This window comes from Meleagris gallopavo, chromosome 26 (assembly GCF_000146605.3).
Source record: "Meleagris gallopavo isolate NT-WF06-2002-E0010 breed Aviagen turkey brand Nicholas breeding stock chromosome 26, Turkey_5.1, whole genome shotgun sequence".
In the NCBI taxonomy this organism is placed as follows: Eukaryota; Metazoa; Chordata; class Aves; order Galliformes; family Phasianidae; genus Meleagris; species Meleagris gallopavo.
The window spans coordinates 1,062,460-1,080,044 of record NC_015036.2 but is presented as its reverse complement, the minus strand read 5'-3'; the positions used below and the strand labels follow the sequence as shown (position 1 = coordinate 1,080,044).

Here is a 17,585-nt window from a genome sequence, read left to right as displayed (position 1 = left end):
AGAGATTCTTTTCCCCTTCCACCAAGGCCACTAATAGTCATTTCCCACATTTCAACAACACTAAACTTTGGGTCACATTGGATCTTTTTTCAATAGGAACAGATAGCATGGTAGAGAGCAGGCTAAACGTTCCATCTTGAACAGCTTTATCATCCCTCATAATGCCTTAGATGGTATCAGCTGAAGCCCCTCTGGGCCATGCTGATGCTGAAAGCATCTGATCCTGTCACCAGTTACGTTAGCCAGCCTGCCTAAGCAGATCCTTAGCAGGGCTTAAACGGTACTTTGAGACTTGCTGTCAATCTTTTATTGGCTTCCCTTCACTACATTCAGTTCAAGCTTTTTCTTCTCATCCTAAATGGCAAACAAATGTTTGGGAATTGTCATCTGTTCGTGGTGAAGCCACGATCAGAAAACAGAGCTAAATTCCACGAGTACATTTCTTTCTGCCAGCAATTGAACTGCTTGAATCAGACACAATGATTCTGTGATTCTACAACCCCTGACATGCAGTGTGAAAAGCCAGACCCTGCCCATGAAATCTCTGGAAGTTTTGGCATGTACATCAGGCAATAGCTTGACTTATAATATTTTCCTTGCTGTAAAGTTCCCCAGCTGACTTGTTTATATCTATGCTGTTTGTAGAATTTACAGAGGAAGGACTCCCTGTTCTTTCAGGTTCAGACTTCCCAGGTTGCCTGCCACATCCTTGACTATCAAAATGTATTTAATGCATGTTGCCAATTTGAGACAGCAGATGTGGATGTCAAATACAAACAGACCTAGACAGGAATGTTCTCTTGTACTATTTTTTGGAAGGTTAATGTAGTTTCCAAAAATAGTTTTTCTAGTTTTCTACTAACAACAGAAGAATGAAAACATAATAGCTCATTTTCAATCAACACGACATGACAGTGAATCAGGATCCTGCAGAGCATCATGGGAGTTTTAATTTTGGTGCACTCTGTGCCTATTCTTGCATGTAAACTGCACTTCTTGATTCACCTTGCATATCCCTTGAAGCACTGCAGGTTCAGCTTGAGCACACTGCAAGATTTGGTTCAATACATCACAACAACACTTCATTCCCAGGAGGAAAATAAATAAATAAACAATCAAACAAACAAAAGGAAAAATTAGTACTAATAACCCACTTCCTATTCTGATTCAAAGTAAAATGTACACTGGGACACAGGGAATTTTCACTAGCTGTAAACTCTGTTTTTTTTTCCTTATTTTTCACATAGTTTGTAAGCAAGAGAACTCCTCAAAGAATAGACAAACAAGCCTTATCTGTTCAGATGGATATATAAACAGTCCAAATATCAACCGAGGAGTTTGATGGTGGTGGTACCTGCTGGGACAATGACTCTCCTCTCATTGGTGGTCATGTTGGGAGGAGGCCCGTTCTTCTCATCCATGTAGGTGCTGTAACTCATTGGGTTGGACTCTGTGCCTGCTCCGACGAGCTTGCTGCATTTGTTCACACTACAGTCTACAGGGGACTCCCTGAAATGTGAAAGGAAACAGATGACTTGTCATTATTATGCACCTTTCATCCCTGCTGTAGCAGAAGGAGATTTGAATTACAGAAATGGCAAGTATCCTGGAAGGAAAAAGTGAGGGGCATTTCTGTAGATGTGGGAGAGGCCATTTCTGACTGGCCGCATAAATGTCAGAAGGTGCTCTGTAAATCACAAGCCTCACAGAAGGGATCTTTGATAAGGAAATGAGTGCAAGAAAGAGTGACTACCAAAGGCAATGGCAGCTGTAAGATCACGTGTGAAATCTCTGAAATACCAAAGTTCATGTGTGGGATAAAAATGAGTATGTGTAAGTGACTACAGCACAGGTCCTAGTTCCAGCCATTCCTTGCACTCTTCCTGCATCCTTAACTGTATTTTAGCAGTCCTCCAGCTCTATGCCCCTAGGAGCCCTTGTTGGACTGTTTGCTCCAGCACTGTGTTACAAACAGCTCTGCACACTGTGTTTCTGCTAGAGGTGAGCCCATGAATCAATAGAAAGGCGGCAGGCTTCACCTCGTGATCTAAAGCTTTTCTGCAGAGTAAATCCAAAATACAGAAACATGCCTCTCCATTTTGTTAAGAAAGGACACAAAATACCCATCCTAAAATGACAGGGTAGTCGCAGGAGAACACTACAATGTGGTATCTAAAGAGACGTGTTTATGTGCAGCTGAATGTAACTGATCTTGTCTGCTCTCAGCATCTAAACAGTCCCAGGCTTGTCCCCAGCTAGAAATCTTAGGTGCCTTAGGCATGAGTCAAGGGTTTCAGACCACAGAAACCATGTGTGAAAAAGGCTCTGGCCTCGGTTTTATTTCTGAGGTGATGGAGCATCGAGAAGGGAACGTTTAGCAACTCAGGTGGCACTGTACTAAGGCCGGGACTACACGCAGACCCTTGGCAAGCAGCAGGCTTTCTCTGTCCTGCTTTGGGAGAGTTATGGCCTACAAACCACAGATAGGGAGCACAGACTTTGTTTTTCTCCAGCTGCAGTTGTAACTCACGCTTTTAGCTCTAGAGGTCACTTAAAATATCAGTCTGCAGCCAGCCACATGCACACAGAACATCCCAGCCCTAAAGAAAGCACCAGGGAAGGGCAGGACTATTGCCCTCATCTTTACAAGAGTGTCTTAGTGTGCAGGCTCTACACAAAGCCAGCACAGAGCCTGTATCCAGTGCAGCTCAGCCCGCCGCTTTCATTGCACAGCCATCGTCCTCCCTGCCAGGAGGAAAGAGGCTTGGGAGGAAACCATTTGCTGAAGGATAAGAACTATGACAGTGCACCAAATCCCACCCTCTGAGTTCAGTTGGCAAGACTTCCAAGTTCGGACACTAAACAAATTTGTTTCTTAATCTGAATGACGGGGGGGCTGGGGGAAGAAATTACTGAAATTCAGTTATCATGGCTGGGAGATAAATGCTCCACCGAGATATTCCAAGGCAGATGGTAATTTTTTCCTCATGTCTTGCTGAGGGAATGTTGCTTCAAAATGGAAATAAGATGTATAACTTACACATGTTCGAATTTAAGGCTTTACTATTTCGCCTACTGTTTTTCCAGGCAGGGAACCAAAATCCGCCTTCGGAGAGGCAAACTGCTGAAGGTTTAATGTCCCCGTGGCAGTCAGAGGAGAGTCTGAGCAACTGCAGGGACACCGGGGTTTTCACAGGGAATGCAATCGTTCCTAACTTTCTGTTGAAATTCCCTGTGTCAGGTGTTAAATGCTGCCTGTACTGGCAGAGAAAAAGCCCTGAAGCAGCACAAAGACTCTTATTCTTTCCTGAGGTACAGGCTGTCCTGAGAAGACTCGGCGAAGCAGCGAGCGTTGCTGCCATGTGCTAGCAGTGCTGGCACAGCTCCCTGCTGCCTGCCATCCTTCCAGGGGGCTCATGCTCCCCCCACCACCTCTAGTTGAATTTCCCCAGAAATAACCCCTTTGGTTTACATGTGCAATATTTATACCAGGATGGTTACGTATCCCATATCCATACGAAGCGACAGGATACATCCAGTCTGTCAGATAAGTACATCTTCCAGAAGGCTTATCTGTGTAGGAGTGCACATGTTTTCTGGTGGCACCAAATGACACTCATGAACAGACTGCAAGGACCTGGGCTGTCTTCACTCTCTCTGCTGTGTACTGTGCACATTCACATGGCTGACAGCAAAGGAACAAAAATAACCCCAGCACTGTAAGATATCTCCTCAGCAGTTCTGTGATCATTTTTCACTTTGTAGACACAGCCATCTCTCTTGGCTTGGCAGCTAGGGCCCTGCGGATCCTTTGCTTGCTCTGTATGTCTCAGCAGCCAAAACCAGACAACCAAGTATCCAGGGCAGAGAGCTCAAAAAAAAGTTGTAGGGACTGAGGGGTCCTTATCAACAACTGGCTTACCCCAGCAGCACACTGCAGGAAAAGAGCACACCACTCATCCCTGAGAAATGTTAAATTCACCCGTGCTCCTTCAGGGCTGTGTCCATGTGGATGTACAGATGCCTCCCTTCCTTTTGAACAAGTTTTAAGGTTGGCTGGGTCCACAGCTAACCCCAGATAGAAGAAAGCGAACTTAACTGGGGATGGTGTTACCAAAACTTTATTAGGCAGGAGATCAAACTGCCCTTTTCTTAAGAAAAGCACTGAAGTCTTTAACAACAGCAAGCAGGAACATCCTTACTTTTGTGTCCTTTGCAATGTAGCATTTCCTACTAAATCCAAATGAGACCAAATGAATGCTATTAGTCTGACCAGTGCACACGGCTTCTGGAGGTGCCTCACTGCACAGCCCAGCCTGCCCTAGCAGGAGGCACTCAGCAGCGTCCCAGCAGAGGGAACGTGTAACTGTGGGCAGTACAAAGAAGAATTCAGTATGGGAATAACTACAGTATCAAATGAGAACAGGCAGCCGTGAGCCATGAATGGGGTATTCATTGGAATACACTCCTTTCTTACTTCATGCATTACTCACAAGCGGACTTAGATTTATAGAAAAATTTCCTCATTATTTGAACTGGTTTGTGAGATTTCAGATGTCTGATTAATCCTCGAGTATTCAGAGATTATCCCTACTTCAGGCTTCCAAGTGGCTACACATGCTGTAGTTGCTCAGGTTTGGAGCAGAAAATGTTGTAATCTACCAATGTAAAGGAATATAGGCTGCTTTCACAAAATCTCCTAAGTGTATTCACTATGGCAGTGACTGAGTCCAAGGAATATGAAGCAGTGCTCATTCCCACTGTCAGCCCAAAGACTCTTCATTCCAGCAGCTCCAGTAGCAGTCTCTGGGGATGCCAAGAGCTTGGTGTTTTGGGGAAGTGTGTGCTAGACTGGCCAAAACGGACAAGCAGCCAGCCTGGCATTGACCAATAACTGCTCTGTACTGCTTCAGTTTGTGTTCCAGATACTTGGAAATAAAGCAATTACTGTCCCAGGGCCTCTGTCTAGGAATCACCTTTGGCTTTCATTTTGAAGGAGCAAAATAAGGGGTTTTAACGATTTCTGAAACTGACTCAGCTGTGATCAGTGGACATTTCCTTCTTCTCTCTATCCTTTTATTCCTATTCTTCCATTCCTTCCCTCTTCATCTTTTTTTTTTTTTTCCTCTTAATTAAGCATGCCACTTATATGTGTAAGTCCTCATTTGGTCATCTCAACTTTAAATGTGAAATTAAATTTTATTTTTGTTCAGTGAAGAAAGTAGGAACAAATACATCATGATTCTGCTTCTGATTCCTTTCACAGGCAAGGAACAGAGCTCTCAGGGCAGAAGCAAAGTTCCTCAAACCTCAGCTTTAACACTGCCTCACATTCACACGCCCAAAGCAAGGAATGCCTGAAGAGGAGGCTCACATTGGAAAAGAGGCTCTATAAGCCTGCAGAAAGAAGAGATGGCTGTAGAAAGGATGGGGAAAAAAAAATGTACGATTTACAGAACTCAAATTGTGTGGGGAAAACACAGAGGCTCGTGTGGGTCTAATGTGTCTGTATTTACAACTCACAGGGACAACAAAAGCAGAAGGTATTTGCACGGTCTGCTGCTCTGGCTGGGGACTGGAGCAGCACCATGAATCCCACTAGAGGGCTCACATGCTATTTACAGGGCATTTTTATTCCTAAAGACATCACTGATGGCCTCTTTGTTTTGCTTTGAGAAAATTATAATGGCATAAAAATGTTCTGAGATCCCTTAACACCATTTTAATGTTCTGAAGCAGGAGAACGCTTTCAAAGCGGTTTCAAAGCACTGACTACAGCATTTTAGCTAGGCAAAATTCATAACATCAGTTGGAATTACACAGGGGAGTTCATCTGCATCTACGCAGGCATCCAGAACATGTGAATATTATTTCTTATGGGCAGATCATACAAAATTTGTAACATCAAATGCAGATATGCAGTGGCTGAATTTGTAACATCTGTTGTTTGGTTCACTCTTTGCTTTTGGAATTGCTGTAAATGATACGGAAAAATCTGTTACTAACATTGACTGTAAATTGGGTTAAACTTTACTCAGCCTTTTCCTTTATTCTTCTGAATTTAAAATGTGAAAGATTCTCATCCTTTTAAAAAATGTATATAAAAATGCTTTTATATTAAAAAGGCAACCAAAGGCCCTAACAGCGACCCAGGTGTGGTATATTTGGAGCTGTAAATGCACATCATAGAAGACAGAGCTTTCCTCTGGTGGGCTATAAACTAAATAAACAGAAGAGACAAATCCAGCAGAGAGTAAAGAACAAAGCCACACTTCCAGTCCCTGAAACAATGCAAAGAGAAATGAATGGCTTACACAACACCTTTTTGTAAACTGAAGGAAATCTGGACCTCTATTTCTTCTGCATAGCAGCTCAGTGCTAGCAATACATGTTTGGACACAAACCACTGCCAAACACAACCCCAGTGCTGGGCTTTGGGCTGAGCAAGGAACCATCCAAGAAGGCAAAGGCAGACTGATGGTGTGAGCTGCATCCAGGCATGCTAATACTCCAAACTCACTGTATTTCTACCTATGAATCTTGCAATAATGCAAAATTCCCATCATCTCATCTCAGGCACAGATTCCTGCAACCGCCTGAACATCTCATACACACAATGGGATGCAGCTATCTGGGAAATTCTTCCTACACCTGATGTGGAGTACAGACCTGGGCAGGGCTGCCATGTTGTTTAGCACTGGAAGGGATGGCTCTGCACAACGCACTGGGAGAGATTCTTTGAAGAGCCCTTCTCCCACCCTGCTAGAAACCAAAGCAGCCCATCACACCATATCTCACAGCTATCAGACCTGCTTCTGGGCACTGAGGTAAAGAAGAAAAGCTGGACGCTGCACCTTACAGTCACCCAGCTCTCTCCACTGTCAGGTTTCCTACAGCTCTATCACTCCCTAGAGTACACAAACCATTCTCTCAACAAGGAGAAAATGCTTGTGCTTCAAGTACAGGTGAAACACAACAAAGGCTACTCTCACTAATGAGGCAGCTGGAACTCGGTAAGAGACTGTATTTGAAAAACAAGGGAGAGAAAGACAGGGAGAAAGAGAGGGAGGGAGGGGGAAGAGGCTTTGTTATTCAGCCCACTGTTTGAGTTAATCGGTAGTGAGATCAGTATTTGCTGCTCAGATGGTGTGTCAGTTTTGCCAGGCAGCTGATGGGGCAGAGGAACAAGTGACAGGCGCAGCCTGACCTGAAACAATGAACTGCGATGGACATGAGAGGAAAGGACACATTTTTAGTCGTGAATAGTGAGAGAGGATGGATACATCAGATGAATGCTCTCGTTTCTTGGATTGGTTGGAGCTCCTGTGCTAACAAGTTATTTCAGTGCTGACTTCTGACATGCAAAACAGTCCTTTCTTTTTTTTCTAACAGATTGGGAAGTTGTTACCCCCTTCTTAGAGTGACTGAGGACACTGAGTTTCTGCCTAAAAATCTTGTAGGTTCAAGTAAACCCATAAAAAAGGATTTCCTTTTTGCCCAGAATAAACACATTTCTGGAGAGCCTTTCTCTAGGGGTATCAGAGCACTTACAGTTGCTAATGAATCAGTCTGTCAAAGCACTATTATTTCCCTTTTTTTCTGAACAGAAGAGGAAATTGCAGCACAAAGACCACTATGAAAGGCCAGCCCAATAGGTTTGACTGATTCTATGATTCTCTAACTGCTAAGTACATGCAATACACATACAAGGAAAATGTTACATAGACTTCTGGATATATATAAATACACCAACATGCAAATCTATGCAGAGCAGGCTTTTGCAAGATCTAAAAAGCAGAAATATTCACTGCCTCTGCTAGCTCAGCAAATTTGACAGGACTTCTTCCTTGTTAGGCCCTCCAAAATCTGTTAGAGCGAGACAGCAGCAGAATAAAGGGAGGAAACCCTCTGTGAGAGTTGGTCTGCTACTGTTGATGTGGGCAACTGATGCAGTCCTACAAAGGGTTTCCTCATATGATTGTGCTGCCTGTGCCGTATGTGAGACTGATTCTGCCACCTCTGTTCTCATGACTAGTGTAGCTCTGAGCAGGATGGAGAGGGCAAGATCCATCCTAATTCCTGTGCACTCTAGGGATGGATTTTTTCAGGGAAAAGGGAAAAAAAAGCCCATTTTCCTATATTTCAGCTTGTAATCTGAGCAAAAATCTCAGTAGTTCTTCCAAGATCCAGATGTGACACCAAGGTACAACTGGGGCAGCATCAGATTCGATCTACAAATGATTGCCATCAAACATACAGACCTTTATCTCATAGTAAAATCAGCATCTGTATACTGATGAGGAAAAACAACATACTGGTGTTTGAACTTTTTAACACCATCATCTCACTATAGAAGTCTGAAACTGTGAGGCTGCTTTCTGTTTCAAGCTATACTTTGCTAGGTTCTCAGAAACCAGGAAAGTAGGCTGTTAAAGAAGAAAAGCCCTCTTGTTTAACTATATTAACATAATATAAATGTTACAGATCTTTGTGACTTTGCAATTAAAATTTAGTAAGAAATGAATGTGCTCTAAAATCTAATTCTAAAAATGAATTAGTTTTAAAACGTGTACATTTAAAACTGAAATAACTTACAATTTTTAGTCTTCATGACTTTCTCCACAAAGGTGCCATTTTTTTCCTAATGTTTTTACTTCTATAAATGTTCTTTAAAGAAACAGTCTGAGCTGATAAGAAAATGTTTCCTTTGCTGAATGGGGAAATGATCCATCTTCCCCAGCTCTAACTACCAGTGGGATGGGGCAGGCTTCCCATTTCTATGGCTAAATATATACCATAATCCATGTATTACTGATGGTTAACTTCTCTGTTCAGACCAAATCCTAAGCTCTCATTTTCACAAGTGGTCACATATACACATGCAGAATATAGGCATGTATGACTTTTGTTCTGTTACGCCTATTAGACTGCCATGAAATACATCAGTCTCTTCTTCTTGTCTTCATCAAATAGCTTTCCAATTTCCTGCTGTTCCTTCTGCCCCACCAAAGCACAAATCTAGTTGCAGATGCAATGAGAACTCCCTCCAATGAAGCTCATACAGTCCATTAGTGCAGCTTTCACTAGCTTCACTACTAGCATAAACTCTGTCTTCGGAAGCCCATTGAACCATGGCATATTTGTGAGATGCTGAACTAAGTGATGAAATGTGTAAATCAAAACAGTGTTTGTAGGATGAACTCTGGCCTGGCAGTCTCACATCCCAGTCTGTACAACGTTCAGAGAGACTGGTAGAGTTGTGTGCTAAGGATCTGCAAGCCGTGAGTGATAAGAAACTGGTTCCAGGGGTAGTGGGGTATGGCTACATGGATGTTGAGTTTGTTGAACTGCAGAGCACAAACGGACAATACGTACTTTACTTTTATTTAAGATTCAGCAGAGGAGGAAAGGGTCTTTCCTTACCTTGATCCATTCATGTGGTCATATTCTCTTTTAACATTGACCCGGACCGGCTGATTAATCCACTCCTGCTGAGGAGGCAAAGGGTTGATTTTGTGTGGTTGGCCATAGTCAGGGTTCCCTGAGGCTGTCATGTCTGCCTTGGGGAGGTGAGTGGCAGCGCCGTATGTGGAGTCAAAGAGGGACTGGTCGTCGCTCACCACCGACAGGGCCTCCTGAGGAGAGAAAAAACAAGTGCTCAGGGTTGTGACTAAACCAGTAACCCCACTCTCATTCTCTCTTTGAGCTGGTGAGCACCTGTGAGGGCCCCCCAGCTGCCCAGCTCTGTCTGAAATTGCCACCTGTCAGGATTGCAGATTGAATCAGATACTTTGGGGTCCATCAACCCGTATGCAAAACCAGTGGGTTCCTTTGCTAGCTGCTGGGTGGGGCAAGAATTAAGGTTATCTGACTTCTGCAAACAGCAAAGGTGGCAGCTGGCTGCTACACCATGCTCAGGGGTCACTGAAAACAGACTCTGAGAAGCAGCTTCACCTGTGTTTTATGTGGTTACCTGCCCTCCTGTCTGCACTTGCTGGTCTAAAACCATAAAAATAGATATGTAGTACATAAAATATCTGGAGTGTCTTTTGGAGGTGCATATTATTTCTGAGCATCTTCTTCCAAGGCCTTTTGTGTTGTGTCTATATTTTGAGGCTGCCCATGAAGCAGAAGCAGTCAGTGCAGGTCAGAGTTATGGGTGTTAGTGGTGGGATAAAAAATGCAATACTTTACTCTTTTTGTTTATTTTGTGGGAAATGTAGGACTGGTGAGTTACCAAATTTGCATTTCTAGAAATGCTTAAAAACAGGAAATTGTTATCCTTTTTTTTTTTCCCTGCTAAAACTCAAAATGTTGACAAAAAGTTTTGACTATCAATTTCCTTGTGTTGATGCGCTTGGTTTTCTAAATGAAGCATGCCAGGCTCATAAAGGCTTTGGCACAGTCCTTCCTTATTCCAAGTGCATCTGACAGGGTCTGCATGTTCTTGAATGGAGCTCAGCTAACCACACAGAGCACAGCTGCCATTATGGCTGGCAAGCCAGAAACTGAAGGAGGAACCTCCCAGACTAAAAGTACACATTACTTCATTGTGAGTTAATGGAGCAGACCTCCAAAATAAAGGCAGCAATGGAGTCGCCTCCTCTGTGGACTGAGCACTGAGAAGACCTGTAATATATGTGAAGCAGTGGGTTACTGTGAGCTTGCAGATGCTGCCTTTGCTTTCAAAGCTGATCTGTTGCTAAACCTCCGGTGCTCCAAATTCACAGGACGCGATCCAAATGATGAGCTTTTAAAAATAATAAATTCTTGTTCTCTGCCTTCTTCCCCACAACAGTCATTTCTGAGGTTAGTTTTGCAAACTTTTTCCACAACTAAGGAGGGAAACAGAAATTCTGAAAACTTAGAAACATACAGTTGCTGAAATCCTCCGATCACACGAGAATCAAAGTGAAAATCAGATATTAATGGGCTTGTGATCTCATCACAAAAAATGTCAATAGTTGTAGTCAACTGGCTAAACATTAGAATCCCTCTCGGCTTGAAATTAACCCATTTAGAACGAGTCATGTCAGTGCTCTGCATCTACAGATATCAGCACTTTTCTATCACAGACCTCAGATCATGTAACAAAACCACTCCTGAGTAGCCTTGAGTTTCTCTGGGCCTGACTAAGCCTGAATTCAGGACAGCCCTCATATGTGTGTAAGTCCTGTTGAAGTCTCGGTTTTGGCTACAAGCATTTTGCAAGCAACCTCTCACACTGAGCAGCTGCAACACGACAGCCCTTAAACACCAGTGAGAGCTTTTGCCCCACGCTGCCTAATGTTGCATGTTGCATGTTCCTGCATGATCCCAGCCTTCTGTTCTTAAAGAGATGGAGAATTTCTCCAGGATACAAACTTTGCCTGTGTAGAATGGTATAAGGACACATTGCTGCCTGGTAATAGCTCTCTGGTTTACTGTCAAGGTATCAGGCAACAGTTCCAAAATGACCCATCTTCCATAGGCCTCTGTTTAGAAGATGTGGAGCTCCCAGCATGATGAGGTGGTAGGCGGGCAACAGATATGTGGGGTGCTGGACTGACTTCTGCCTTCCTAGTCTGTGCTGTGCATCCTGGGTGAGGGCTGAGCCTCGTAGTGAGAGGTAAGGAAACCATCTGTACCACTGTGAATTCACGGGGTGCTCTTAAGCTGTTCTCTTTTGGAGATTTCCAGTTTAAAAACATACACAAATCTATCTTTGAGGGAAGAAATATCTGGCAAAATGTTATTTCTACCTAAAGCCATTTTTCTTCTGAAGAGAGATTCTGCTGGAAAAAAAAAATATCAGAAAAGAAAAGAAAACATCAAGAAGCAAAGAACAGCCCCAGACAAAGATCAGTTATTAAGCCAGCATCTTTACAATACACAGAGCTAACAAAAGGCAAGTACACAGTTGTCTGGTATCAGATGGAAAGTCTGTCTCCTCAGATAAGGACCTTCCCTGACAGACAAGTGGCCGGGCCCTGCCTGCACAGCGCCTGGCGTGAGCACAGCAGTGACAGCCAGCAGGCAGGCAGCAGCTCTGTGTTTTGCTGCTTGAGTGTATGCAGTCTGCAAAATGCACAGACTTTAAGACTTCACACAGAGGAAAAGAAATTCAAATGTGATGACTGCCATTGTGGCAGTGAACCAGGGACCATTTGAGCTAAAGCCTTGAGTTAGTTACAGCAACAAACACTACAGACTCATGGCTCTGAGGGAACCGATGACACACACAGCTTCTGCAGATGAGAGATAGTGGCTTGTAACACCTGCTCACAGTCAGGTCGTGCAAGCAAATAGCAAACAAGTATTGCTGATTGCACGCGAGGAAGTCGAGTGGCATGCTGCCAGCTCTGCTGCAAACAGCTTTTCTGTGATCTGGACATTACAACCTGGGAGAAAAGCAAAGGGGTGGTAGGCAGCAGGTAGCCTTTAACTTGTGGGATCAGAGCACAGGCCATTCAGCTGACACCCTAAAAGGAGGACTAAGTGGGACTCATTTTCCTGGAAGAAGACAAGGCTCAACTGACCCTGCCAGGATGGGGAAAGCACACAACCTGCCTTGCATTTCACTATCAGAGGCTCTACTTGGCTAGATTCCGTTTTGAAGGACCTAATCTGATCAGGAAGTGTTTGACTTCAGCTCTTGCTGAGGAAGGGATCAAGAGTTAAACTGCATACCAGAGGGCAAATGTCTGTCCCACTGGAATCTAGAGTTACTTAGCGTTTGGTGACGGGCAACTGGGAGAGCAAGGCGAGGTGTGAAAGGTGCTAACATAACCTAACCAGACAGGGCACTGCTCACAGAGCTCCTCCCACGCTGTCGCCTTCTGGGCTGTGTCCTTGAGCTGGCCAGACTGTGTCTGAGACAGGGTCTTGTGTGTATTACTCTGGCATATACGTTACATTATATTGCCTCTGGGAATAGACCGGCTTCAGTTTTTCCAGTTTTTAATCACATTCCTGGCATAAATGTGGCAAGCCCCGTCTAGGCTGCTTGCAGCATAGCCATAGGCAAGTTCAGCCCCTGCACAGCACAGCCTCAGCCTCCGCAAGGCAGCCCACCACGATGGGCTCCCTTTGCTGTGAGCACTGAGACAACTTTATATAGAGCTAGCACACACTTGTGGATCTCCTAGACATGAAAATGTGAAATGGCTATTAGTAATAACAGCTTATAGTTGTGCAAGGATAAATCTGCACGTTTTTGTTTTCTTAGGCCAGCTACCTAGGGCCAGGTCCCACATGTTAAGTGCCTCAATACAGTGATTTGTGCTGCGATTTTGTTCCTGTGCTGCAGGAAAGGCAGCCTGCTCTGCTGGTCACACAGAGGCAATGCTTCAAGCAAGTTATCCTGAGGCTTTACTGCCATGTGCAAATGGCATTTGTGTGTTAGCAAAAGGTTTTACTTGGGTTAATGAGTGGGACTTCTGGGGCATTTATTCTGCATGAAAGGGATGTATTCTGTACGAACAACCCTCAGGCAAAATTCAGGGGCGTGCACACAGTGAGGATGTGCAATGTGAATTGTCACCACTCACCTCCTGGTTCTGCTTGCTGACCCCAGCACAGGCTTGATTGAGCTGATGAGTGCACTAACAGCAGATCTAGCCCCAGGATGTCCCCACGTTCTCTAACCGCCCAAGGTTTGCCTTGGACAAGGCCCTTAAAAGTTCAGGTTTTTAACCTTATCTAAAGTCTACTGCCAAGGATAGCTCATTAGAGGTTCCTGGTTCCCCACTCTGCGAGAAAGGTCAGGAAAACAAGAGCTGGTGAAGTGACACTTGTCAGTGTTTTCACCCCACATATGATGCAGTGCCTACAGTAACAACTCTTTCCAGGTGTATTCAATGCATTTACATTGAATGTTGACTTTGAGCTCTTTACATTCACTTTTCTGGCCATAACCACATTTAAAAGGCATCGCTAAAGATCAAAGATTCATCCTCCTCCACAAAGTCTGGCTTAGAAGCAAATGCTGAGTACCTGACCCATCATGCTGTGCATGGAAAGAACTTCTACATCTAGAGGGGTGACTTTGTTACTTCTTTTTTTTTCTTTTTTTTTCAGTAATATAGTTTCACCACCCTTAGTCCTGCAGGAAAATCACTCCTGTAATATTTTTGTAAAGTGAATGCTACCAACTCAGACCCACCATTTGCCAGAGCCCAGATGTGCAACGCAGAGCACCACAATATTAGGTACCAACAGCAAAAAGTCTTACATATGGCTTGAGGTTAGCACAGAGGTTCTGCTCCTTGAACAGAAATGACTTTGGCACTGCAGTTTTACAAGTCAGCACTTCTTTTGCCAACATCTCATACAAGCAGAAAGGAGATAACATCGGACTTACAAGAAAATGAGTCAAATATAAAACGCACAGAGGAACAGAGTCTGGGTTGATCTTGGGGCAGCACATTTGAATGGATTGAGCGCGGAATTAGGAGACAGGAAGGCAGAGTATTATTTTCATCTCTGCCATGTTCTTAGACATTAGCTTTAGCAAGGTATTCCCTCATCTGTCCCTTTTCCTCCCTGCATCCTCTGTTGCTCTGTTCTCCACATGCAGTAAACCCTGGTGGCTCTGAGCCTCGTCCAGGGCTGTTAGTTTTTGAATTCCACATCTTTCCAGTGTACTTTTTTGAGGTTTGCTCTTGCCATTCCACCTTCTTTGCAGCGTATTATGTGACTGGTGCAGGGACTCCTGTAACTCCCCCTGGAAAATTATAAGTATAAGCATTTTACTGCTAACAACCACAATCCAATCTTGTGCCCTTCACAATCAATTTAAGGCCTGCCTCTATAGCAGAGGATTTGCAGACTGCAGCTATCGCCAGAGACCCAACATAATGCTGTAGTGCAAATAGAAGGCTGAGAGTTACCACTGCCTAACTTCCTTGCTCTAGACTTCTTCTATCTACTTGCAGGACGGCACAGTGACTGACTGCCTATCCTGCTCACAGTATTTTCCAGCTGAGGTGATAGTATTTGTGTTGTGGCAACCCAAATGCTGTCATCCATGCCTCAGAGCTGTCCCTGCCCTGAGGAAGGATGGGAGGAGATGCAGTTTTGCTTTCGCCCCTACAGCTCAGGACTGAGGATTAAGGGGAAGGCAGCATGCCTTTCTGTCTGTGTCAAAGTTTCTGTACATTTGAGGCTTTCTTTGTACGGAAAGGAGGGCCACAACATTGCATGTTGGCTTTCATTTATTTTGATGATATCTCACACTCCTCTAATTTTGTACTTACTCTGCACTGAAGAATTACTCAAAACTACAAAGCAAGTCAGTTACCCAGACAAACTGTGATGCAAGCTGTCCTCTGCAGCTCTGCCTGCCTTTCTTTCACTTTCCATCAGGAGCACCAGAATGGAACTTAGCTTGGCAGCCTTAGAGAGCAGCAGCATTTCTTCATAATTCAGCTAAATTAGGAACCACAACATAGTAACTTGTGCTAGGAGGAAACAAAGCAGGAATAAGATAGGCATACAGACTGAAATTAGAGGTCACACAAAACCAGCTAAAAATTAGGTAAGATGATTTTGCAAAACTTCTTATAAGGATATAAGTCTTTTTTTTTTTGTCTTAATTTTTACATCGACTATTTGAAATCACACATGAAGTGGATAAAATAAGGTTGCTAAAATGAATGTTTTATTATTTTGATCTCAAGATCACCAAAACCTGACTCAAAAAGGAAAAAATAAGCCATGCTCTATACTTTGCTTTTCAGAAGAGCGCTGGAGCGCTTGACTTCATGTGCATATTTGTAGGATCTGAACCAAAGGCTTTTTTCTCAGTCAAAGCTTTGCATCAATCAGCTGAGAGCCCATACTGATTTGTTTTCAATAGGCTGAATATCAGGTGGGAATAAGTGGGTCCCAAGCACACGTTCCCAACAAGTTCCTGCATTAGGGCTGATGATAGGAAGGCTTAGGAGCAGCCTTGGACATGTGGGCAGTCTCCAGGAGATGGTTCTGTGTGTGCTGAGCACAGGACCAGGAAAGGAAGTGAAAAGAAGAACCTGCTCAGATTGCTGCTGTGTCCTCTAAAGAGTAATATGGTGAAATAAGAAGCGAGAAGGCTGGACATGTCTGAGAGATTATCACATCTCCAGCCTACCGTCCTGCGGTGCTTCGCACCCTGCCTATATGATACACACTGGGAGTAGTGGGGGAGTGGATGAGGTGTCTGCCCATTAACAGACAAGAGACAAATCACAGCCTCTGGCTTCTGGTACCAGAAAGTTTGGGAGAATTCCTGCTCAGATCTGCCAACCAAAACACATGAGGTGATTTAGGGTGAGTACTAAACCTTGGGGGTAAACCTTCAAGCCTGTTAAAAGCGCTGGAAGCTTTGCCATTGGCATTGGTGAGACAGGTTTCATTTTTGGCAGTGAATTTTACTACAAAAGGATTTGCCTCCATGAACAAATCAGCATAACTCTGGAGTTAGCACTGTCTGCTGAGGTGGGAGGACTAAATCATCTCTGTGGATCTTTTCCAAGCCACATCATGTTCCCAGAAAACCAATCAGCCTTTCCCATGTATTAGCTCTGCCCTTGGCCAGCTTACTATGCTTAGATCACCACAGTTCTCTGCCCACTTCTTCTCCACTCCAGAGCTGACCATCCTCACTACGAATGACTCGAATGATTTGACACTGCATGGGTGACTGCTTCCCAGAGCTCAGTAGTCAAATCCACCTAGCTGTAGTTCATGTTACTTTGAATTTTTTCCCTTCCCTTGCAAAATAATTGACTTGCTCTGAGCAGATGCGTTTGTAAACAGAGACACATGGATATAACTGTGAACATACACACTTCAGTAAATATTATTGTAGCATTTTTATGGTCCTTTCTGCTGAAGACATATAGAGGGAAAATTGCAAGATGGTTTCAGAATCTGGCTTCCTGACAAGCCAAAACTGTATCTGGAAGAATTAAAGCAGTCCTCTGCTATGCAGAATTCTGTGCTGACCTCAGCTTTGTCCCAGAGCACCCACTGCCCTGCTGCTCTCCTTGACGCTGTGCCAGAGAATGGCCTTTAGTGGGCATTCTGTGATCAGGATTGCCACTAATACCATCACTGGTACTTTTACTCCTACCAGAAACTGAGACAATATAACAATTTTGGTTTTTTTGTTTTCCACATGGAAATTCTTATTGATATAAAGAAATCATCATCGAAAGGGAAACAGCAAAGTGCAAAATCTCTAAATACTAGGGGGACTTTGTCATGAGTGAGGGTGACATCTAAGTGTCTACTCTTTAACAGGCTGCCTTGGAAAAGGACATCTGGTGGACTCTAAAACATGAAGGAATAGGAGCAGACTGCACCACCTTAACATTTCAGGATGGTTCCCATTGCTAAGGTGCTGGAAACTGTAAGAAGGCTGTTCTCCCAGGAATGCAAGATCTGGGAGGTGGCAGTTTAGAGAGGCACAAGTATTTTGGGTTCCTCTGAGCGCTGACTCACTGCTGCACCAAGGTCCATTCATTATTTTTTATTTCACTTTGATACCATTGTCCTGGCTACATTCACAAACACCGCAACCGTATCCTGTTTTGTTCTCTGACACCATTCCCTGCACAATTGCA

At 43.9% G+C, this 17,585-nt stretch overlaps 1 protein-coding gene across 4 annotated transcripts in view; it reads right to left on the bottom strand.

The window, feature by feature from the left end:
* Window positions 1-17,585, bottom strand: part of FLI1 (Fli-1 proto-oncogene, ETS transcription factor) — a 79,245-nt gene that overhangs the window by 23,197 nt on the left and 38,463 nt on the right. For all 4 annotated transcript variants that reach the window (XM_019622955.2, XM_019622954.2, XM_010723584.3 and 1 more), the window contains 2 exons: window positions 9,424-9,635; window positions 1,355-1,509 (listed from right to left, as the gene is read on the bottom strand). In XM_019622955.2, coding sequence (XP_019478500.1) covers window positions 1,355-1,509; window positions 9,424-9,635 — 367 coding nt within the window. Of the gene's footprint in view, window positions 1-1,354; window positions 1,510-9,423; window positions 9,636-17,585 lie in introns of those variants that run through there.